The sequence below is a fragment of the Lycorma delicatula genome, chromosome 1 (genome assembly GCF_047948215.1).
Source record: "Lycorma delicatula isolate Av1 chromosome 1, ASM4794821v1, whole genome shotgun sequence".
Taxonomy (NCBI): Eukaryota; Metazoa; Arthropoda; class Insecta; order Hemiptera; family Fulgoridae; genus Lycorma; species Lycorma delicatula.
The window spans coordinates 356,834,854-356,859,808 of NC_134455.1; the positions used below are offsets into that span (position 1 = coordinate 356,834,854).

The 24,955-nt window shown below is 29.9% G+C and overlaps 1 protein-coding gene across 1 annotated transcript in view; it reads right to left on the reverse strand.

Annotated features, from left to right (window-relative positions):
• The window catches only part of LOC142318421 (dynein regulatory complex protein 1), a 112,848-nt gene that overhangs the window by 86,193 nt on the left and 1,700 nt on the right, over positions 1 to 24,955 (reverse strand). The window contains exons 2-6 of the mRNA XM_075355006.1: positions 19,510 to 19,636; positions 16,775 to 16,979; positions 12,808 to 13,001; positions 4,598 to 4,807; positions 2,669 to 2,808 (exon numbers count right to left, since the gene is read on the reverse strand). Of these exons, the coding sequence (XP_075211121.1) occupies positions 2,669 to 2,808; positions 4,598 to 4,807; positions 12,808 to 13,001; positions 16,775 to 16,979; positions 19,510 to 19,636 (876 nt within the window). The remainder of the gene's footprint in view (positions 1 to 2,668; positions 2,809 to 4,597; positions 4,808 to 12,807; positions 13,002 to 16,774; positions 16,980 to 19,509; positions 19,637 to 24,955) is intronic.

Genomic DNA, 24,955 nt, shown 5'->3' on the forward strand with positions numbered 1-24,955 from the left:
TTTGTTTAGGTTACATTAATTACACATGCAATATGATATGAATAGTTTCTGCTGTTGCAAATAAAAATATTAAACACTTTGTGATTTCCTATTAGATATTGTATTTAAATAAGAGTGCTTTTTTAAATAAAAGAGAATAGATTCAAGAGAGCATACTATAAAACATCTACACCATACATTTAACGGAAACCACGATCTCTCGCGCACTAGGGGAATTTTGTTGTTGTTGTGGCAACACTGTGAGTGCAAGATGCCTGGCCTGCAAGGTACCTTCCTCTCTTCTTTCCACTAACCATTGAGAATATTTTTTGTTTAGTTTCAGTGACCTGTGTGACCTTGATAGATCATCTGTTAAAATCTTCACAGTCTATGCAACCAAGCGTTTCCACTGGTGTTATTCTCGTAGAGGTTACATGACTAGGCATTTCTATTAACAGATAATTGATGGTTTAGTGACTTTATGTAGTTAAATATTTTTTGTTATAAAATCGTTTAAAGACTAAAATGGACAGCCCAATTTCTAGTAGGCCAATAAACACTCTTGACCTGAGTTTCAGTGAGAGAATCCATAAATTGTTGGATTATAAAAGTGATGATGAACCACCATCTGAAGATTCTGTTGATGTCGATGATTCAGATAAGGACCCAAATTATGTGTTGTCTGAGGAAAACGAGTATGGTGAAGAGTTGGGACATTCTGAAAATGATTAAGTTCTACTATAACTAGATTGTGACCAGCTTCACTGTGCTCAGCCTGAATCTTCTAATGAAAACTGTGCTTCAGACAACATTCCACAACAAGTTCACCCTGACAATTTCTTAGAATACTTGGAAAAAACCTAGTTGGCCCTCCCAATGCATGGAGTTCAATTCCACCTCCTACTAAAGTGAGAATGCATGATAGAAATATTATTACAATAGGTTTTCCTTGAATTTGCAGCCCTGCTAGGATGTTAGGATTCAAACAAAAAAAAATTGATATCTGGAATCTTTAACTTGATGACCAGATCATAAATGCTGTTATGGTAAATACCATCAAAAAACACTAAAGCAAAATATTAAAACTAGGTGAGAGTACAACCAAAAGTAACTATAGGGAAACAATTAAAGAATAAATAAATGCTTTTTTGGCTTTGGTGGTACTGCATTCTGTTCTAAAGTCAAATGGTGAGCAAATACTGTCCCTCTTCTCTAAAGATGAAACAATATTGTCAGAAAAATTATAATTAATCCTAACAAAGAAAGAAGAAAGACAAAACTGCAGCAATATCAGAATTATTTTCAAGATTCATATCTAACTGCCACAGAGTGTACTGTGCATCATCTGAAGTCATAGTTTACGAGATACTGACACACCCTTCAGTGGCAGATGTGGCTTCAAAGAGTATATGCCTAAGAAGCCTAAAAAATATGGCATAAAAGTGATGTGTTTAGCAGATGCCAAAACTTCTTATTTGTGAGCGCATACCTCAATTGAGTAGAAAAACAGCTGAGCATTGCTACGCAATCTGTGTCCATCTAAATCAACTTACCTAGGGTACCAACAGAAATATAACAGCAGATTGGTTTACCTCTACTGAATTAATCTATGAACTGTTGAAGAGGAAACTAATGTATGTTGGTACAATGAGAAAAGATAAAAAAACTATTCCAGAGGATTTCCTCCTGAACACTTTCTGGTTCTTACCCCTACGGTTTCAGATGTGAAGTAACTCTTCTGAGCTATGTCCACAGATTAATCAAGCAGCATCCTAACATCCATTGTGCATCACAATATTCTGGACAATGAAGAAAAGAAAAAAGGCCAGAAATCATCATGTACTACAACATCACAAAATGCGGAGTTGATCTTCTAGATATGAAGTGCGTGGTCTTCTCTTTAAGCCGTAACACCAGGCATTGGCCTCTTGCCATTTTCTATAGACTCCTGAGTATTAGGGCAATGAATTCTTTCATAATGTATATGAGCTTCAAGGACATGACCTGACATGACTCGCTCTTACTTCATCAAAGAATCAAAAAATATAATTTTGCAGTTCTTTGGCAGGTAATATGTTTTTCATATACTGGATGTTGTTCTATTACTTGTAAAAAGCTGCTAAGTACTTCTTATCCGCTAATTAGGCTAATTGTACTTGAACTTTTAATGTTTCACTTTGATTATTTAGCTAAGATTTTAGTTTCTATAGCTTCAGTTTTTTTATATCTGAGACATGTAATTTGAAATTTGTTTTGTTAGTTCATTTTTTTCTGTACTTTTAAATAATGCTTAAGTGAAATTTATAAATAATTACTTTTTTTAAGTCAATTTAACTTAACTGAACTTTTTCATATCAGTACTTACCACCTTAATGTTAAAAAAATTTGAGCAGCTGTTATTAAAAAAAGTATATATATATATATATATATATTAAATGATTAAATGTGTATTAAATGGCAGATATGTAATCATTTTAATTTTTCTAATTTTAATAAATACTTTTGATTGTTAAAAGTTGGTTTTAACTGTTTTACTTAATTTAAGGTAGAAAAATTCAGTCAAAAAAAAAATATATAGACCACGGTCTCTCAGACCAGGCGTTTCCATTCACGTTATATAAAACACGTTTCTGTTAAGAGTGTTAATTTAAAGTTAGTAATCCTTTGCACATTAAAACAGAATACTTACTTGTTAATTCGGCGTTTTTGTTGAGATTTTATAAGAAGGTTTTCATCATCTCTCTTTTTCAGAACTTGATAATTATAATCTATTTTCTCTTTATTTAGGAGACAGATAGCTTTTATATCTTCCACTTCTTGTTGAAGTTTCTAAAAAAGAAAAAATATATCCTTAAAAATATGCAAAGAGAATATATAAGAACAATAATTAATAATCATACATCAACCACTTTAACACAATCAATATTGACTTAACAACTAATACTTTTCTTTAATGTCTTTGAAAAAAAAACCATTTCACACTTTGATAACGCAGAAAATAGAAAAAATATTGTCTTATGGTGAAAATCATGATTGATTTTAATAGCTCTAGAACTATGCTGCAAGAAGGAAAGTATGGTAACTGGTCAAAAATGGGGTGTGGGATATTTTGCCTGAAGTTTTATGATCCAAAAAACCAAAAAAGTGGTGGTAATGTTCATATCTATGTATGTGTTTTGGCGTATTTGAAGCTTAATAATGTTAGACTGGATAACTGATTTTGAAGAAATTTTGCACAGGTACATGGAATAATTTGTTAGTAAAAGTTTGGGGTCAACATCTCCAGCGGATGAGGTATATATTTTCTTTGGGATCAATTTCTCCAAATTTTGTAAACATAACACCACTTTATATTATCAGTAAATGTGTACATGCTTATCGTGCATACAAAAAATTGCTCCCAAATTCTCCTTCCTCTAAAATTAAAAAAAAAAAACAATATTTTTATTTATTACACTTTTTTAATGTTTTACATTATTTTTAATGTCACAGTAAACATAGACAAATCATAAAATGTTCTTGGGAGGTTATTTTGGAGGTAGGAGAGCAGAAAAAAGTAAAAATATCAACTTTATGAATTTTTTGAAGTCTTTTCGTGTACCATAATTTTTCCACTAAAATTAAGATTTCTTAAATTATTTAAGAATAAATATAAATAACCAATGCCATGAAAGTATAACAACTTTGATGTAAGTTCTTTTGTTTACAGATTATTTATTTCCTAAAATTATGGTAATTTATAAGAATAAAAAGTTTATATTTTCTATATGCCTAATAGAAACTTATGTAATATAAATAGCTTTATCTGTATCCTATTGATTATAGAAGTATCTCTTATGGATGGTAATGAATTATTTTTCTTGTTATGACGATGATTTACTTATTTTATTTTTTTAGAAGTAAAATGAACTGTACAATTAAAAAAACAAAAAATTATGTTTAAGACAAGAGAAGATAAATAACACGTATTTTCTCTAGTTCTATATTTTAAGAAGCACAAAGTTCTTAATAGAATCTTTTTTGTTTACACTTTATTATAAGGTTCATTTTATACAATTCATTTGTAAAAAAAAAGAAAACCACTTATTTTAACACTTCTTTAAAAACTTGCAAATAATGCATCATAGTTCTTAAATAATTCAAATAGTTTGTCATAGTTCGTAGCAGTAGTTCTTTTTATTACAGCATGTTTAATATATATATAGTAAAGAATGTTTTAAATTGTTTCCACTGAATTGGGTTCATTATCTGTACAATTTGGACAAGGTTGTTTAGAATGAAGTTCCTAGAACATGGGAAAAATTAAATGAAGAACACTATGTAAGAAAGGAAATCCTCATAAAACCATATAATTTTCATTTTTATTGACTGAATTTTATCAGTGATACAGAGGTAATTAAAGAACCACATGCATTTATAGCCACATACTTTCCTATAAAATCAATGGTTTTGGACACCATCTAACTTAGAATGCAACAACTGGAGACATGGGGGAAGATGCAATACACAAAAAAGTAATTATCTGCTTAGAACCTAAAAGTTCTAAGTAAGTAGTATTAATTATTAAATAAATGTATTAATACTAATAAAAATAGATTAAAATAATCTATAGTTTTACCTGAATACTCAATTCAAGAGATATCTTAATGCTGAGATATTTTTCTTGGTGGTCAATCATTATTCTTTCCATATTTTTGTAATGATTTTCTACATTTATCATCCTTTGCTGCAAATTGAATTCTTGATCCTTTTCCCTCTGTCTATTTAAGTTTTCCCACTTTTTACTAAAGTTGTCCACTAACTCTTTATCTTCTGTTTCAATAGCTGTCTAACAAAATATAATTTTTTTGGTGTTTATGTGATGAAGAATGCTTAATTCTAGACCAATGTACATAGAAAGCAAAATATAAATAAAGAAACCTACGCATAAAAACATAAATTTGAGGAATGTAAAAAATTGTAATAATTTTTGAAGAACTGATCAGACTGAAAACCAAATTGGGTTTATAAAAATTTCAAACCGGCAAAAAAAACTTGGGAAAATTTGTTTGAAGGGATTTATTAAGTATTAATCTTTTAACAATTACCCTTTTCAGTTATAATATCAAAGAAAATAAATCCTCAAATAATGGTGTAATAAATAATGTTTTAAATTGTTTCCACTGAACTGGTTTCAGTAACTGTGTAATTTGAATAAGGTTGTTTGGGATAAAGAAAAGATCCCCAATATCTGGTAAAAAATTAAATGAAAAACTGAAACTACCTAACTTACTCAGTAGGCTGTGGGTGGGGGGGGGGAGTAGGCAAAATAAGTTTATTTTTAATTAAGAGAAAACTGAAATGTTAAGTACCTTGGTGTTATCTTGGCATCAAACAGTAAATTTTAAAAAATCATGCGAATATAAAAAAGTAATAGACATGGTAATATCTGCAAAAATGAAAACTATACTATCCAAAGGCAATTCAGATACATGAAATTTATTATATGATTAGGTTGATATTGTAAGGGGTGGTTACTGCCACTTGCTAAGGCTCTGGAAAAGCTCAAATCAAATTTTTCAAACATATTTTGCAACTTCCCAAATCAACCTTAGATGTATTTTTAAGCCACAAAATCAGTAGAACTCACATTAATTATTGGATATTTAAATGTTTTATCATGGTGGGCAATGTCTACTTACTACAAGTAAAAATCATATTTCAAAATTGTTCCTAGACAGGAATATTATCTTAGTTATTATTTTGAAATGTAATAAGATAAATGGAAGGAAAAAATAATAAAATGAATCTAAATTAGCTAATAAGCAGATCCAAACCCCTTTTAATTAGTGTATTTTCTTGAGAAAATTTTCTTTATTCAAGCAGCTACTATAGCCTAATAGAGAGTGCAGAACCATATATTTAAATAAAGAAATAATAGAATACTGAAACTCAAGAAAATTATAAAAATTCTCTATGTACAAAATATGATACTACAGAGGTATATAAGTCAGCATAATTTGCCATACCTTTCCTTGAATGCATTTGATTTCTTGAAATTAATTGCTCATTGTTTTTATAGTAAAGAAGAATAAGCAACAAAAACCTTTAAAACTCCAGAAAATTGTAGTTACAGGGGGAAAAAATGATTTTAGTTCTGAAAGGATTTGCTTACTTTATAAATATAGTTTGGTAGATTTGATTTTCATCTTACATTAGTGTAAAGTTTTAGAAGGATACAAGTATAAACAAACATTTTTGTAGTTTACCAGAATCTGAGGTATATGCATTGGAGATTATTTTAAATTATCTATATGTTAATATATTAAAATACACAGTAAAAAAATAATATAAAATATATTTAAAATTGAAGGACTTTATAGAATATTTGATTAATTAAGTTGTATATGATCAAGTGTAATTATAATCTTAATTGGAAGTGTAAATAAATTTTGGGGTTATGAAAAGATTTAGAAATATGCAAATAGAAATGAAAGAATATAATTGAAATTTTTTATTTTTTTATTACTAAATCAGTGTTATTGATTAAGAAAAGTATGCACACTCTCTGTTTATGTTATGAAATAAAATACAAAGACAGTATCTTATCGTAACTTTCTTATGTTATATAAAAAGATTATTTGTTCATTTTTATGTGAAGATAAGAAATCTGAACTGATATAATTATCTAAATGTACCTGTAATTAGGTAAATAGCTTGTTTTTTATAATAAAATTGTATGAATACCTTATATATCAGCGTTTCTCAACCTGAGGGTCGTAAAATTAGCCTACAGCTTTACAGGTAAACAATAATGAAATATTTTATGAGAAAAAAAAATTTATTATGAACATTTTACTTACATTTTTATAAGTACACATGTAAAGAAAAGAAATTAATCAGATGGTTACATTTGTTGTTCATTTCAAGTTTCTCTACACATGGATCTATGTGCGAAACATACAAAAGCAAATTGTTTTCAAGTGATAAAAGGCGATCCCTATATTTAGTTTTTAGTGCAACCATAGACAAAAAACCCTTTTCACAGAGGTAATACATGGCGAAAGGGATTAATACTTTCAATGCTTCTATGACTAAATTTCCATATTCACTTCGACAAGCAAGCTAAAATGTACCTAAATCTTCAATGTAAATTGCAGTTGTAACGTTTTATCGGCAGACATTTTGATAGCTGGTCGTGAATCTCAACTGGTAACTTAGCACAAAAATAGTTACACCATTAGACCGGCACACTGAAAAACTGAAATATCAAATATTATTTTCATTGAATCTACGATTTTAAAACTTAAATAAAGGCACCAGACACACACTTTTGCACTTGAAACTAAATTGATGTTCTGCAATCCCTTATGACTCTTTTACACTGCTGACAATATGGCATTTCCAAACATATCACATGCATGTTTGAACATGATGCTCTCACAGTGAATATTATGGAAGCAGACCAAATTATGAGGAGCACATACACATCAAGGTGGAACCTGTAAATTGCTCATGTTTGTACACTTCATTGTACATGTTCAATCCATTGCTATCAATGAAGCTAAATAGTTTTAACAAGGTTTCATTGTAGTGGGGTTGAAGGGGGTTGCAAAATATTCATGATATATTTTTTACTTTTTGGGGGTCATGGAGTTAGAAAAAGTTAAGAATCTCTGTCCTCTGTTGATTGAACTCTTGCTATAAAATGTAAAGATTTTAACAGTAACAAATGTGATCATTGATATTGATATACTATATTATTTTCAATGAAATTACTTTGTAGATATCTTGTTTGGTCATTAATAACACATTATACTATGCTACTAACAACATGCATTTTTTTTAACATAGACATTATAAAAAACATTTCAAGTATAACAAAATAGAATCTTGATAATAAAGTTTAAAAAAAAACATGAATGTAAATTATTAATAATAAAGATTAAGTTTTATAAATATAAGTACAAATTCATAAAAAATATAAAAATAACAAAAATGCATAATTCCTATTAAAACTATATTTCAATCAGGTCATCACAATATTTGACACTGACAATTTGCTGAGATCCAGGGTGTTTTTTCAACTGACTTTACTTTGTTGATAAGCATTTCACAGTAGTGTGTGCGGTTTATTATTTTCTGATCTTGAAAATTGATAAAAACTGAGCATTCTGGATCACAAAAGATTTTCATTATGATTTTGTCTGCTGACGTTCGTTGCAGCTCTGTTTTTCTGATTCTGATGTATAACGGCAAATCCATGTCTCAACACAGGTTAGAATACTATGCAAAAACATCATTTTCCTGTTGATACTGTTGTTTCACCTCTGTGCACATGCTAAGTCTTATCTCCTTATGATGATCTGTTAACTCTCTTAGACCCATCTTGCACTTGCTTTTTCAGCTATAATATCAACTGTAGTTTGATGGTCTTCTTAGATGAGACAGTCTATGCAAGTTTCAGGTCACTTTAAGGTGCACTTAAGTTCAACAATCTTTAAATTTTTCTACCCACTTATAACAATTTCTGCGGTTATTCAACTTTACCCGTATTATTTGGTCATATGAGAGTAAATGTTAATTGGATTTTCACCTTCGGAAAGCAAAAAAGTGATCACTGCGTGCTTTTTAACTAATTCGCACTTCAAAAGGACTTGCCATCATAAAATGATATTTTGTGCTTATAAACAAAACATATGCATTTTTAGGGAGCGATGATACAATGTAAAATTTTGCGGGAAACTGGGAAAAACTATCACAGAAACTTTTCAATTTTTGAAACAAGCTCACAGAGATAATGCTCTGGACCATACGCAATGCTGAATGACTTTTACGATTTAAAAGTGGTTAAAGTATTTACCACGATTTAAAAGTATTCATTTTATTAAAGAAGCTGATTAAAGGTCATCACAGAGTTATCAACTGTATTACAAACTGTTTTGCCTCCACAAATATTTTTGTCTTTAATAATTGAATGACCCTTGTAGTACAAAATGAAAGCATCAGAAGAGCCATTAAGGATTTAATATTTAACAAATTTAATATTTATTTTATGTTATTAAATTGGTCAGTCTTAACATACACATCATCTATAAATAGTGAAAAAAAGAAATGATAGTCCTTGTTCAAGCCTGATAACATAATGAAGAACAAAAAAGTATATATGCATATATATATTTTTTTTATGAATTCAACTAATTCATTAACATATTGTAATGTTTATGATAGAACTTTTTAACTTTTCTACAAAATAACAACGTTAACAAAAGTCAGATTGAGCCTGCATTATGTATGCCGGGATATACCCACAACAAATAGGAAAAATTTGTCCAGTCATCTGAATCTAAATAAACTTCATCTATCATCAAGTCATACTCCACTATCACTTCACTAAGTCAATCTAGACTTGTAACTCAGGACCTAGTCTCACCAAAGGTGATCCCTTGAGTCAATCATTAAAGGTCTTTTAAGGAATACTCCACTAGCTGAACCAAGCAACACCAGAGTTCAAAGAAGGCTGCAGTGGATACGGTGGACTGCCACTTAGAAGGTAACATGCGAACTAGAAGTACTGGAATGCACTAACACCGCATATACTAACAAGAGGTTAGTATAGTTCTGAGGAACTTGAATGGCACCACTGCATTGAGTGTTGTTTCAATTCTGCATTGGTGTAGGACATCCGCATCTCATCGCCCATACCAATGTGGGAAAACAAATCATCTCTATCTTGTCGATAGCAGTCCAAAAGCGCTCATCCACTGCACATTATTTGCTCTTTCTGTTGGTCGATGAGCATTTTTGGTACCCACCTTGCACATAATTTGTGATAGCCGAGCTTTTTTGTGACAGTCTTGTAGATAGAGGTGCATCCAATATGCGGAAATTCATTAGCCAGAGCACTAATCGCCAATCACCGATCACATCGCAGTTTTTGGTTCACTTGTTCAACGATTTCGTTGGTCTGAATACTGGGCCTACCACACCACTCTTTTACATGCACATTTATGTGGCCATTTTTAAAGTCTCGACACCATTGTCTAACTTTTCCATCACTCATTACTGTAGGTCGATACACTAGGCACAACTACCAATGAATTTCAGTAACTGAATATCCTTTTGCACACAAAAATTAAATCAAAGTGCGCACTTCACAACTGGCAGGAGAAACAATTGTCACGGACATTGTGATCTGCATTCACTGGCAGGCAAACAACTACAGAATCAAAACAACTACAGTGGCTTCATAAATAGTTGATAATGTCCCTGCATGTGTGAAACTGAGCTCAGACCCGCTAATATTTAAATATAAGTTGATGGTCCTTACTTTATGAATATGCCTTGTACTAATCCCAACTCTACTAATAAGATCACCACCCAATAGCAGGATGAAAACCATAATCTGGCCCATAGCAATAAAGACATGTGGAAATCCTAGCTAAATATTTCAACAAACTCCTAAATTGAGAAGAACCAACAGAACTCCTAAACTTTGACAGCACCCTAATAACTACATCACCGGAAAACATCAACCCTCACACAATAAAATTAGTCTACCAAGCACTGGGTGAGATGAATACAAAGTGACTGGAGAAGATCAGACCTTTGTAGAGATCTAGAAACATGCAAGAAGACCAGAAAAAAATCACCCTTCATCATCAGCTTGACAACATCTGGGTCAAAGAACTACCAGAACACTGGACAACAGCCCTCACCCACCCACTACACAAAACAGATCATAACAACTACAAGGGAATTTTACTTCTAGACACAAAATACAAAATTCTTTCAAGAATCATCCTCAACAGGATTAGTTTACAATTAAAAAAACAACTTGAAGAATACCACGGAAGTTTCAGACGATGGAGGAGCTGTCCAGACCAGAACATGAGTCTCAAAATAATAATGGATTACAACAGAAAAAGAGCAGAGATATGGTGAAAACATTCATTGACTTCAAGAAAGCACACAATTGCATTCATAGAAAATCCCTACTAAAAATTCTAAGACACCTCAGACTATCTCTCACTGACCCTCACTAACATTGACCCTCACAAACACTAAGTCAGAAGTGAAATTCAGAGATGAGCTCTTAGAATCATTTGACATCAAAAAAGGACTGTGCCAAGGTAATGAACTCTCACCACTGCTATTCAACCTCACTCTAGAAATGGTAATGAGAGAATGGCTCAAAAAATGCCCCCAAAGATAAAAATAGGCCAAAAATCAAAACAAACTGCCTTGTTTCACCAACTAGGCACTGTTAGCAAAGGTCATCCACAGTGTTAAAACACAGATATTAGAATTTTGAAACATTGCAAACATAATTGGCCTCAAAAAATCATTCGGAAAGTCAGAAATTATGCCCCAAAAAACCAACATAATTACAAGACGTAAACATAAATAGTAATAAAGTCAAGATAGTAAGTAACCAATTTTAAATACCTCACACAAATAATGACAAACATTCTAAATGAAAAAACCTCATCCAAACATGAACAAACAAACTAGCTAAAGCACAAAAACTTGGTACACCTGTAGTAAAAAAGTCTATCCACAAATGCAAAAATAAGACATTACAACACAGTTATAAAACCAGAAGCCACAATGCAGCAATGCTTCAACCTGAACAATCAAAGACAGACAGACTCCAGAAAACTGACAGAAGAATTGGAAGAACCTGCATCAATAAAAAGTACCAGAAAGACGGCTAGTGAAAGAGTTATAACTCATCACTGATACCATGCATAAGAGGAGACTAGGATTCTTTGAACACATCATGAGGAAGCAAGATTTGAGACTTCTGAAACAACTGACATACAGTACAATCTTGACTTGAAAACATCAAGGATCAGAGAAATAAGGAGGATCTGAAGGAAAGACATCACAGACAAGATAAAACTGAACAAAAAAAATCAAGGATAAAAACACTTGCTTCACACTAACAAGAAAGAAACTCACAACACGAACATACTCAACAGCAGAAAGGGCATGGAGACCAGAACATATGAAAAAGTACTGGGAGGACTGCAAGGCCCAAACAGTCCCATCAAAGACTTGGATAATGGACTGATTAAAGTGATCCTATGCTGTCATAAAAGATGAAAAAAAGTAATAAAAAAAAAATGGAACTCATTTAAATTATTGAAACTCATTGAAATGTTTAAAATTAAATCAATAATTTTGAACAAACACATGCATTGGTAAAAAAATATCTAATTACTTTGTAAGAGGTGTTCAGAGCACTTATATCATTAACAGAGTCAATAAAAATGTCTCAATAGTAACCAACCACATCACCTATATGTCCATTTTGAACTTCCTTTGATTTTGCTGTTCAGAAACAGAATATTTGGTTCTAAACTGCAAAGTTGAACTGACTACCAAACCGAATAGCTCTCACTCAGACTTTAACTTTGAAACATTAGAAGGTGAGGCTGAGAGGAGAGTTGGAGAAATGCCTTGATCTAACCTTCTTGCATTCTACCCCTTTAACAAACAAGGACTCCAATAGAAGAATCACAGATTTCCTTGGTGTTCAAAAAAGCATGGCTTGAATATAGCAGAATGGAGTTATTATTCCTTTAAAAAACAATGCGTCAGTCTTACCCAACTCTTACTCACAAACAGTACTGTTTTTTTTTTTACAAACGTTAGAATAAAAACTACCAGAAATAAGACTGGGTTTGACTAGGCTCTTGCTCTTAAAACCAAAATCGCATTATAATAATGCATTGTAGCCTTAATTATGTGAAAATAACGAACTAATACTTTTAAATTCAAATTCTCAACTTGAAACATAAATTTATCTATTCAAGTAAAACTATACGATAACAAATAAAATACCTCAATTAGAGTAAGCTGAGCTCTGACAACTTTTCTCATAACTCTGATTTGTTCATTTATTCTTGACACTAATAGATTAATATCTGAAGTTTGTTTTTCTTGATCTTTTATAAATCTAACTTCAGCATTTTTCAATTCATTCTGAAGTCGTTGAATTACAGCATCCTTCATGGCAAGTAATTCCTTGCATTTTTCTAACATTTGTACAGAAATACAAAAAATTAACAATAGAGGGAGAGAAAATAAAAATTTAATAGTAAAACAAAACTACATCACTGATTTCAGTACTCACAAAGAAAGAATATGGATATACAGTTTAACAAACTGCATCCTGGTAGCAGACAATAATAGTTTTGTTAGAATTAATTTTAAAATTACTTAACTCTTTTGTGAGCTTCACCATGTACTTTTGCAGTCCTGCGCTTCATCAGAATGGATTTAAAAAAAAATAGATTAATTAAAAACATATTTACAACAAATTGCTATGCTATTATCACAATCAACTGATATATAATCAAACTACTGTTTTGGTACCACATTTAAACACCTTTTTAAATGTGAATTATGAATTTTGGAAAAAATTTTAATTACTTCCCTAACCCAGTCAATATATTTAAATTTCATTTGTTTATTAACTATATCACAATTGCTGTTTTGTATTACATATACTTTTTTTAATGTGAGAAATTTAAATTTGCCACTGATTTCCAAAATTTAAATTTTATTTAGACTTCAAAAATATGTCTATTTTCCCTAATGTCTATGATCAGTGTAATAAGATTTTTAGTTTATTACATTAATACGCTCGTAAACTTTCAAGGATGTTTTAAAGTTTCTCTTATGTAGAATTTTGTTCTTCACATTCTATTTTACAAACACCTCTTTATTATAAATAACAGGTTTATTAATTTTCAGTTGTATGGTTTAAAAGCAATAATCTAATTAGTATATAGTAATTTTATGTGTTAGCGTAATAATTTCAAGGAACACATCATTAAAACAAACAAAAGATTATTTTTCAATACCATCCATCTCAAAAATTTTAGAATTTTGAACCTTTAATTATGCTTTTGACTAACATATATATATATATATAAAATTGTTCTAAAGATGCAGCGATTTCTGAAAAAGCATAATAGAGTTGTGAAACATTTTAAAATTAATTTTAACAAAATTACATTAAATTTTAATTCCCAAATTTTTTTAAATATAATTTTTAATTTATAACAAAATCAGGATATTGTTTGAAAAACATAAAATTAAACAACAAAAAAGTAAATAATAAAGAATCTCAAAAGAAAAAGCGAAAGAATTAACAGGAAACGTGTTCAAATCTGCTTTCAGTTTCTTACTATTCTTTCTCCAGTAGATATAACTTTTGCTCTTTCATAAAATGACATCCTTATTATTATCTAAAGCATTTTAAATTTAACACTTCTCAAAGGTTTCTCAACTAATTATTCTTGTAATATTCAAATCTAAAAAGACAAAAGAATTATTTTGTTCAACATACAAAGTAAAAGCTATATTTTACTAATTATTTTTTCTGGAATTTCACCCTCATTCTTTACAGTAGACTCAAAAATTGCTGAATACCACAGTGCTTAGATTTTACCTGAAGAAATTATTCATGTAGATTTTTAGTCATCCAGGCATGGAAAGATGACATAGTGAATATTAGTTAGAAGAATTTCTCACAATCAGGTCTTTCCTGTTCCTAACCAACCCAAGATTGGAATGCAATACTACCCATCTCTGTCTATTCAATAATTACTAATACCTGTCATTATGAATATATAATTGCCATTTTTTCATAAAGATTAAAGAAGAAATTCAATGGAAAATACTAAAGACTAGGCTTGGACATCTATAGGAGAGTAATATGCATCTTGATACACCTGCGTTGCATTCCACTTCACTGTCCAGTTCAAATAAAAATCCTTCATTTTGCTTTTAAATGATTAGTTTAACCATACATCAACCGACTATTAATATTTAATTGATTCTGGGAATAACTTTGATCAAATTTTTCAGCAATCAGACTCTTTTAACACCTTTAGTCAGATGATGCAAAATACTGTCCATATTTGATTTTAGATCACAGGTCCCACACACAATTTATCCAATTCATAATCAAATGGTTTGTTATTCAATATTTTTCCTATGTACACTCTACCTCTACATGTAGAAAAACTTCACATTAACATTAATCTTAATTATTTAAAAACATTTGTTCAATCTTTTTTCTACGCACACCTTTTTCAACAATTGCAATTGTATCAGCATTAACACAGAATTATTATTTTGTGAGTTTAACACTAACCATTTACACTCCTACGAAGGGTCTAATTTAGTTCATTAGCTACTGAAATTATTATGATTTGGAAAACAAAATTTGTGCTCATCCATTCTTTAAATATTTCAAATTTTGGCATCGACACATAGATGATATTTTTGGTTGAGTAGTTTAATCTTGAATTTTATTAACACATTACACAAAAATATCGAATTTACTTTGTGTGTTGAACAAAATAATTCTTTTGTCTTTTTAGATTTAAATATTACAAAAATCAATAAACTGGATTTTAGTATAAATCATAAACCCTCATACACTGCTACTGTCATTCATTGTACATCACTACATCCATTTGCACATAGATTAGCGGTTTTTAATAGTTATATTCATAGATTTTTAAATGTTTTGATGTCACATGATAATTTTGAAAAAGAATTTAATATTATAAAATTAGTGATGAATAATGGTTACACAAAACTTGCCTAGTTGTTCAACTGCTTCAGAATAAATTATACAAAATTTCTCCTTCAAGTAATTCATTTCAGCAAAAGAAATTTTGCACTCACTTATATAGTTAAATTCTCAGAGAAATATTTTTTAGACACAGTGATGTTGATATTGCTTTCAGATATGATAATTCTCCAGGTAAATTTATTAAGCGTAACAGAAGTAAAACTAATAAACTTATAAACTAATAAACTAATAAACTTATCAGATGTTTACAAACTTGAATGTGGTTCTTGTGATAAAGTTTTTATTGTACAGATAATATATACAGTCTTTAGAAAAATATATAAGGGACCACAAATTTTGTTTTTCCAAAAAAAGAGGGTTTCTAATTAAGCTTGTCATTTGATTGATGAGATCATGTTTTTAATCATAATTTCCATGCACTTCATGTTGAGAACAAAGATTTGAAATTGTCTTTTAGTCACTGGAAATTAATAAACTTAAAAATTCTAATTTACTTTTAAATGATCAATTAGACTTGAATAGTTCACCACCATTGGACTTGGATGTGAAGATGGGCTTCTTATCTTTTTATTTGTTGTTTAATTTACATATTACTGATACATGTACACATCGCTATTGTTCTTTATCTTTGTGCATGTTACCTCTTTTGGTTTTTGTATTTACCTTTTTCACTGTTGTACTTTTAGCTTTAGTTTTCTGTTTGTAACACCTGAGGAAGGTACTGTGAACCAAAACAGCTGTTGTGGTTTTTTTTAATAATTTTGTGAAAATCAAATAACATATTTGCTTATTATTTTACTTTCTTTTGTCAAAATGGATTTTTATCAACTAACTGCATCATCCATCAATTATAGTATATCAGCTTTTCATATTCTGAGTTTGAATTTTATAAAACAGAATTTAATAACCTTATAATTTAATATTCATGTATTACAGTGGATCAAAAATATAATGTCAGTCTAGGGATATTTATTGTGCAGATTACATTAAATAACATTAAATTAAAATTTTCATACTGAGAACAATCAAATATATCAGCATTAAACAATTTTTAAAATATGAAGAGAATCAAGAGAAAACACTGTAGTCATAGGTAACTCATTAAAATTGATTTCTTTACAATAATCTCTAATTAAGAGATGAAATAACAGAGTAAACAACATATAAAATTAATTTTAAACAGATATAATAACTTACCTTTCTGTTTTAGAGTTTCTTCATATAGATTAAGAGGATCATTGTAAGAAGAAATTTCTTTCCACTTAGCTGTAATAGAATCAAATTTTTTTTCTGCTGACATTGATTCTAATGTTAAATGCTCAATACGAGCTTTCCTAAAAGCAGTTTCATTTTCTCTTCTATGTACTTCGTAAGCATTTCCAGCTACTTGGACATTTGTAACCTTCAAAAGCAAAATATAATATTTTAAAAACGATTTTAATAAATACAAGTTTTCAATGTTTCATAATCTTATTTCCTTCCTATTTTAAGAAAAAACTCTGTTTAAAATCTTGAGAGGATATTTTCCATTGCAAGTATGCATGCTCCTCATCTAACTGATCCTAGATTTGGTTTCCACCAATGGTTTGATTTCCCTTAAATTTCATATCATCTAAAAAAGTATCCATGTAGTTATGTGTATACCTGGTATAATTAATAAGTGAAACAGTGAATAAAGAAAACAATTTATTTTTGGAAAATTTGTAATACTTGTGACTTTTAAGAGTTAACAGTAAATTGTTACTTTCCATTTTAAGAGTTAACAGGAAATAAGTGTTCAATTAAAGGAGTAAGATTACTTAATGCAAACAGAATGGTGACTATTAAATTATCCATTATTTTCCTTGTTAAGATTTTAAAATATTTTTAATAAACATTTTGTATTTTACAGTTAATTTGATAAATTTTTTCATTGTGAGCAATCCTACAATTATAAATTTTAACTTTTAGCTTGTCTTCATGAGTAAACAATACTCCAGACAACCAAACTACAGTACTCCTCAGCATTTGCCAGTATGGATCAAAGAAAACCATGGTAAATTCTTGATCACAGCACAATCATAAAATACACATTAATTATAAAATAAAATGTAGATGTGACTAAAGACTATATTAGTTATTTCAAATACAGACACATGAGATTTAGACACATATTTACTATAATATTTAACGTAGTAGTTTAACATGTGTATTTTGAGTGGCCTTATTCAGACATGTGATATGTTATTATTTTTGTTTATATATTTGTTTACAGTTTTAAAATCAAGAACAATATTTCTCTAAATATTTTTTTTTCTAAATCTAGAATTAACAGTTAGAATTAACAATTTTGTGTTAATATATTACCTGATTTTCCTCCAGAAATTAAAAAGCAACCCAAGAAGAGGTATAGAATCCTTTAAAGAGCACCTTACCCCTGTCAGAATTGAGTTATGTGAAGGGACTACCCATTAATTACACTAATTAGTTTTACTCTTTGTGGTGTTACGGCTAATGACAGTGCTTTACTTTATATGAATAGTTCTTCATATTCTGAATTGTAAAATTTATTAAGAATGCAGTACACATCCAAGAACTTAAACAACTACTTGTAGATTAAAAAAGATGGCTACTTTTTATGTAAATTTTATTTAAAATACCACTGTATGGTGAGAAAATTTTATTTATAATACCAATTTATGGTGATTTCATTCATTTAAAAAAAGATTTGCTAATAAATAACCAACTACATTTACAACTGTTTTTTGAATGTTAACTTATGTCTTCTGCACATTTTCTCATAAATTGGTTGAAAAAATTAATGTGGAAAAAATATACTCACCAACTGACAGGAAAAAAGTAGCTTCTTTGCATATTATTCTATAAACAGTTAGTTGAAGAAATTTATCTTTTTTCACAAAAATTAAGTCAACGTTTACTATTGTTTAAACCATGGTCTTCAGTCAAGATGAATAGCAAAATCAACCATTTAAAGCAAAATGTGCCCAACATTGCTAAACTCAGAAGTCATTTACTACAATTTAGTATAATGATTATCATTTTGATCAGTGGCGGCTCGCAAATAAGCACTGTGGAACTGCAACAACCCTCTATTTCCACTTTATATTATTGATAACATTAAATATAATGGGTCCTTTTTTCTTTAATTCTTTCTTTATACTTGTACAATACATAATATTTAAGCGTAATATCAGTAGCCAACCCCCAGTTTATGAAAAAGATACAAAAATCTTTGTATGGAACTGTGCACTTCATAGTTCCAGTGACATAGTGTTTGGCTGTTGTGCACAGGCACACATAGGAAGCTGCACGCAAGGATGCGAGGGAGAGAGAGAGAGAACTGTTACTCCCACAGTTCCGACCCTGGCGAGCTAGTGGAAGATAGTTTTTTTTTTACTCAGGTTGAGTATGGAATGTTCCTTGTTCATTAACTTTTCTAGTTTAGTTGATGGAAGGAATGTGAAAGTGGTTTAGTTGTTTTTTCAGTAGTGATCAGAAGATGGTGGAAAGCAAGGGCTCTTTGACTGCCAAATCTGTCCAAAAACAGGTTGGTTTTTAAGCACAATGTGCTTAAAAAAATTGTGCACCATATTCTTGAATGTGATAAAGTGTACAATTAGATTATTATCCTGCTTCCAGGTATTCTATTTGATTCATTTTTTTTCAGTTCTTTTATTTTACAGAAAAAATATTTCTGGAGCTGCACCCTCACTAATTTTAGCTACGAGCCGCCACTGATTTTGACCAAGCTTTTTATTATGAATTCATTATACTGTGAAATTAAAAACGTGTAGTTTTGAATATTGTGATGGCCTAAAGGGTCCAATAAACCCAATGAGTTTACGATTATAAAAGATGCAGGTTTTACAATTTTATACAGGGACACTTTACTTAGAAACATAAGTTAAAAAAAAATAAAAATAGTTACTGACTGCTTCAGTTCCTTGATCAACAGCATCATAAATAATAACATTGGAAGCAGTAACTTGTAAATCCACTGCAGTTATAGGTGATTCCACAACTTGGTCTTCTTCATCCGTTATTTCATCACATACCAGTCTGTTAAAATTGAAAGATTATATAATTATATCTTTTTTATAAATAAAATATAAAGCGCAAAATAAATTTATTAAGTACATAAATAATTTTAATTTAAATCACGGATACTATTTTTGACAAAGGATTAAACTTAAGATAAATATCTTAAGACACAGAGAAACTTTAAAATTATATAGTTACTTCATCATTCTGTAAACTTTAACACAAATAATTTCAAAATTTTGTTTCAATTTCTGAAATCTACATTTCAAGGGCAAAAAAATTAAAATCACACGAGACAAAATCACATGGGAACCATAAACTGGTTATGGAAACACATCATCTTCATAGCATTATGGTAAAATAAAAAAACTTGAAAAAAATTTCTTGTAATAACTTATGTGCAATGTATAATGTTAACCAATTCCGTAACAACTACATTAATTTAAAAAATTCTTATTGAAAATAAATAAGCATATCAGCCTTCCCCACAGAATTTGGTAAATAGACAAATAATCACCATAATATTTCCATAGTACATCATTCACAATCTAAAATTAGTTCATTATTTAAAATGAAATAATGATGTAAACTAAGGAGGTTTACAAAGATTGGATGGTGAATAGTAGGCTCCAAAAACAAAATAGTGATCAATATATGACAAGGAAATTCTGCAGTGACAGTTGATGTAGTTTTTATTTTTTGCGTTAACAGTGAAAATAAATATGGTTATCCTGATAACAGTATATAAATAAAATCCTTATTTCCAATGTTTCAATAGTTAGTAGTAGATTACTTAATGACCAGTGTTTTTCATTCTCATCTTTGTTATTATTAACTAACTTTAACAACAAAACTGCAACATGTAAATATTAACCATTTATTTAACTAACTACTGAAACATTGTTTATGTGAATAAAGATTTGATTTATGTTTCATCCTTGTCATAAATACCATATTTATTTTTACAGCTAGCAAAGAAAACAAACTAGCAACTAACTTAATCCTAGTACAACCCTCAGTTTTCTGAAAGTTGGTTTTAAATGATTATCAGAAAAATATCTACCTAGTCACTTAAATAATATTTCAATCAATAGTTCATATTTAGTTATCTGTTGATTTTGTACAAATTGAGAGCTTACAGTCTGTGCTTTCTTCTATTTGTCCACAATTTTCAATGCTATAATTCTGCAAATTGTCACAGCAGTGGGAAATCAGAAATAAACTGATTTGCTCAAGTGCTGGCTCAAGTTTAAGTTATAATTACTACACAGCCATTTCATTTCTACTAATTTTATTTGTAGAAATAATTTTATGAACATACTTATACACATTCTCTCTCCAATCTACATACACAGTGAGCTAAGTTAATTCCCCTAAATATAAAGGTTGGGGAATACTAGTTTTGCCTTTGGTAGGTATAAACTAATATAATTACTATTCAACTATTGCTCTATTCATTTTTTTGTGTTGATAAAAACTGTGTTTCAGCACACAAAACAAGTAAAAAATTTTACACTTCAGCATTTATGAAAAAGTATCAAATTTTTTCTGAATGAATAATTTACTGAGGAACAATTTAATGGCCTTACACCTAGCGATTTTTCATTGTATTTTGTCAAAAAAATGATATTCTCTTCAACTATAAATAGATACACTTTTATATGGATATGCTCACATAATTTTCAACATTTAGTTTCGTTTTTGCAATAACATACCAGGTGTTAAGAAACAAGATGATATACATATTTTGAATAAAGCATGCAGTTTCTTATAAAGCCCTCCAATACTAAAACTTGTCTCACAGACTCATACAACAGATATAAATATGAATTCAGCATATATGAGTAATATATCTCAGTAGTTTAGGCCGAGTCATTCTATCACTACCACGTGCAAGTGCAATTATTGCTGCATGCATATACAGAGTGGTGCAACGAAATGTTTTGGCAATTGTTTAGGTTAATAATTATTAATGTGTTTTGTGTTGGCAGAAATGACAGCAGTTCATGAATATTAGTTTCTTCTCTTAGAGTGTGCTGTTTGAGTATTGTTCCAAGATGGCTGACAAAGGAAGACTGTCTGATGAACAGCGTGTAAAGATTATGATATTTTTAAATGAAACGAATAGTGTGGTACATATATGAAGACAGCTTCGTTCCCCTTTTCCAACTTGGTGGTCGCCCTCATTTAAAAAATATGTAGACACTACAAAATATTTAATAGTGATGGCTCAGTATTTGAGGGTAAGCACGGACAGCCTGCCAATGTTCATTCTCCACAGAATGTCGAAGCTGTCAGACCAGTGTTGCTAGGAGCCCAGGCAAATCAACAAGAAAAGCAGTCTTGGGATTTCTAGGCAATCTGTGTAGCAAATTTTAAAAACTGATTTGCATTTGTATCCGTAAAAAATAACAGTTTTGCCTAAATTAATGGTTGACAACAAATATCAAAGATTGGCATTCGTTGAACGGGCTATGTACCAAGACATATTATTGAACAATGTTTGGTTTTCAGATGAGGCAAATTTTCACTTAGATGGGATTGTTAATAAACAAAATGTGCTTTTTTGGGCCTCTGAAAATCCGCATGTACTTCATGAAAAGGTGCAACATGCTCCAAGAATTATGGTACAGGCCACTATCTCAAGTCACAGGGTAATAGGGTCATTCTTTTTTGCACAGTAGATAGTGAATGTTATCTAGACGTGCCGTGTAATAATTTTATTCCTCAGCTTCTTGCAAAAGAGTTTCGATTAAAAAACAAGTGGTTCATGCAGGCTGGAGCCAGACCATACACAACTAATGTTGTTTTAGACTTTATGCATGAAACCTTTAATGCAAATGTCATTTCAAATTAATTTCCTTATCATTTTGCGCATAGACAGAACTGGCCCTCAAACAGTCCTGATTTAAATCCATGTGATTATTTTCTTTGGGAATTTCTAAAGGAAAACGTTTTCCCTGAACATCCTCATACAGTGAAGGAACTGCGAGAGCTGATTATTGAAGCATGCAACAAGATAACTGAGGATATGTGTCATTGAGTTATTAACAAAATAGAAGTTCATGTTGAAGAAATTGCTAAATGTAATGGTGGTCATATGGAGCACGTGACAAGCAGAACATAATTTCCAGGTATATAGTAAACACATTGTATTATACTTTTCTACAATCCAACTCAAAAAAATATTTTTTTACAAAACCAAATGTTGGATCATTTTGTGTGCCACCTTGTAATAATGAACTGTAAGCCATCAATTGTCTGGTGCTGTGGCATGTTGATGATAAGCAATTAAAAATTTTGTTGAGTCTGTTACCGATGTTTAATTATGATAACATAATTTATATTGCTTCATCCCATTATTTTATTATGCAAAATAAAGTATTTCTATCGATGTTATTGTATTTCTCTGTACGGTATAATGCAGTTTTATAATTCATTTTTATAACAGTTTTATTTATTATAAACTGTAACAGTATTAATTTCATTTATTTTAATTTACACTGTATTTTTATGCCAAACAGGTTTTAACAATGAGCAATCATGTTATGAAACATAAACCATGAAATCCCTAAGTAGCTCTAAAAAAAGAATAATCACCAACGTATATGTAACCTTAAAACAAGATATTATATTGCATGGAATTGTTGAGACATTGCTTGGAAAGCAAGCAGTGCAATAGGTATTAGCAAAACAACAATTTTTAGTATAATAAACACAAAACTGATGATAAACATGTAGACCACAAAAAGACTTGTGAGCATGTAAAAACAATTGAAAAGTTGGACAATTTTACTAAAACCACTATCAGAAAAAATTTCATTCATTTAATTTGAATAATTAGCTTCTTAACTTAAATAAAATATTATTAAATGTCAATACAGATTCTGAACTGCCAAATTTTTCTAGAACTTTTTATTATATTTTAAAATAAACGACTTTTCATTTCATGCCAGAAAAAATAATTCTTTACTGATTGAACACAAAGGAAGTGTGCATGGTGCAGGGAATATTTAAGCGAAATTAAGTGATTTCATGAAGAGGGTAAGTAAATTTATTACCTAGATGAAACTTGGATTAATGCAGGCCATGTATCAGGAAAGGGTATGAGTAAAAGAAATAAAGAGCACAAAAGAAGTTTTTAAGAATGATTTTGACTGGAAACAGTCAACAATTAGTAGTAACACATATAGGAAGTGAAAATGGGCTTTTGAATGGTGGTTTATGGGTATCTGAATCCAGATCTTCCCAAGAGTATCACAATGAAATAAATGGTGACAATTTAATGTAGGGGTTTAAAAAAAAATATCAAAATATTACTGAATGATAATAGGTCAACGCTTTGACCTGAAAATCAGAAATTGCCAAATGGTTCAAATCGAAGAAAACTGCATTCACTGAAGACACGTTAAAAGTAAAATAAGTTAAAAATATATTCATCATCAAGTAGATTAAATTGCAAAATCAAAAAACTGTGTTGTCTTGCATCCTCCTTCACAGCAATACAATTTTAACCAGACAGAACTGATATGGGCACAGTCTACATTGGGAGTAATAACACATTTAAGTTACATGATATAAACAATCTACTGATAGAACATGTTAATAAAGTAGATGTAAATGCTTGGAAAAATTATATTCAACGTGTAATTAAAAATTAAAAAACATAGGAAAGACAGTTTATGTAAAAAATTATGGTACTTGCGTATTAACGCCACCGCAACTACAGCTTTATTTAAAAACAAAGTAGTCAATCGGATTTCGGTGAAAAATGGGCCGATATAGAGTTTAACATAGATTTAAAACAGTCTCTTTATAAATTTTAATAAATGGTTATTTATATTTATTTATTTTATAAATATATAACCAAACTTAACCTACGCTCGCTTTGCTCGCTAACCTTGAATAATTAACAGGAGTATTTTGATTATTTAAATAATAAATAATTGCAATAATTACTGAATTTATTAAATAAATACTCAAAAAATTACGGTGTTAATTAGTCAAGGTTAGTGAGTGAAGCGAACGTAGGTTAAGCTTGGTTAAATTATATTTATAAAATAAATAAATATAAATAACCATTTATTAAAATTAATAAAGAGACTGTTCATTTTCCACCAAAATCCGACTGACTGCTTTGTTTTTAAATAAAGCTGTAGCTGCGGTGGCGTTAATACACAAGTACCAAAATGATTGAAGATATTGATAAATTTGGGAAACAATAGCAATAGTTTAACAGACAGCAGCTTATCAGGTATTGAAGAAATACACTGAGGTAACAAATATTTTTTTGTTTTAATTGATGAAATTTTAATACTGCGGTAACAAACTTTCTTA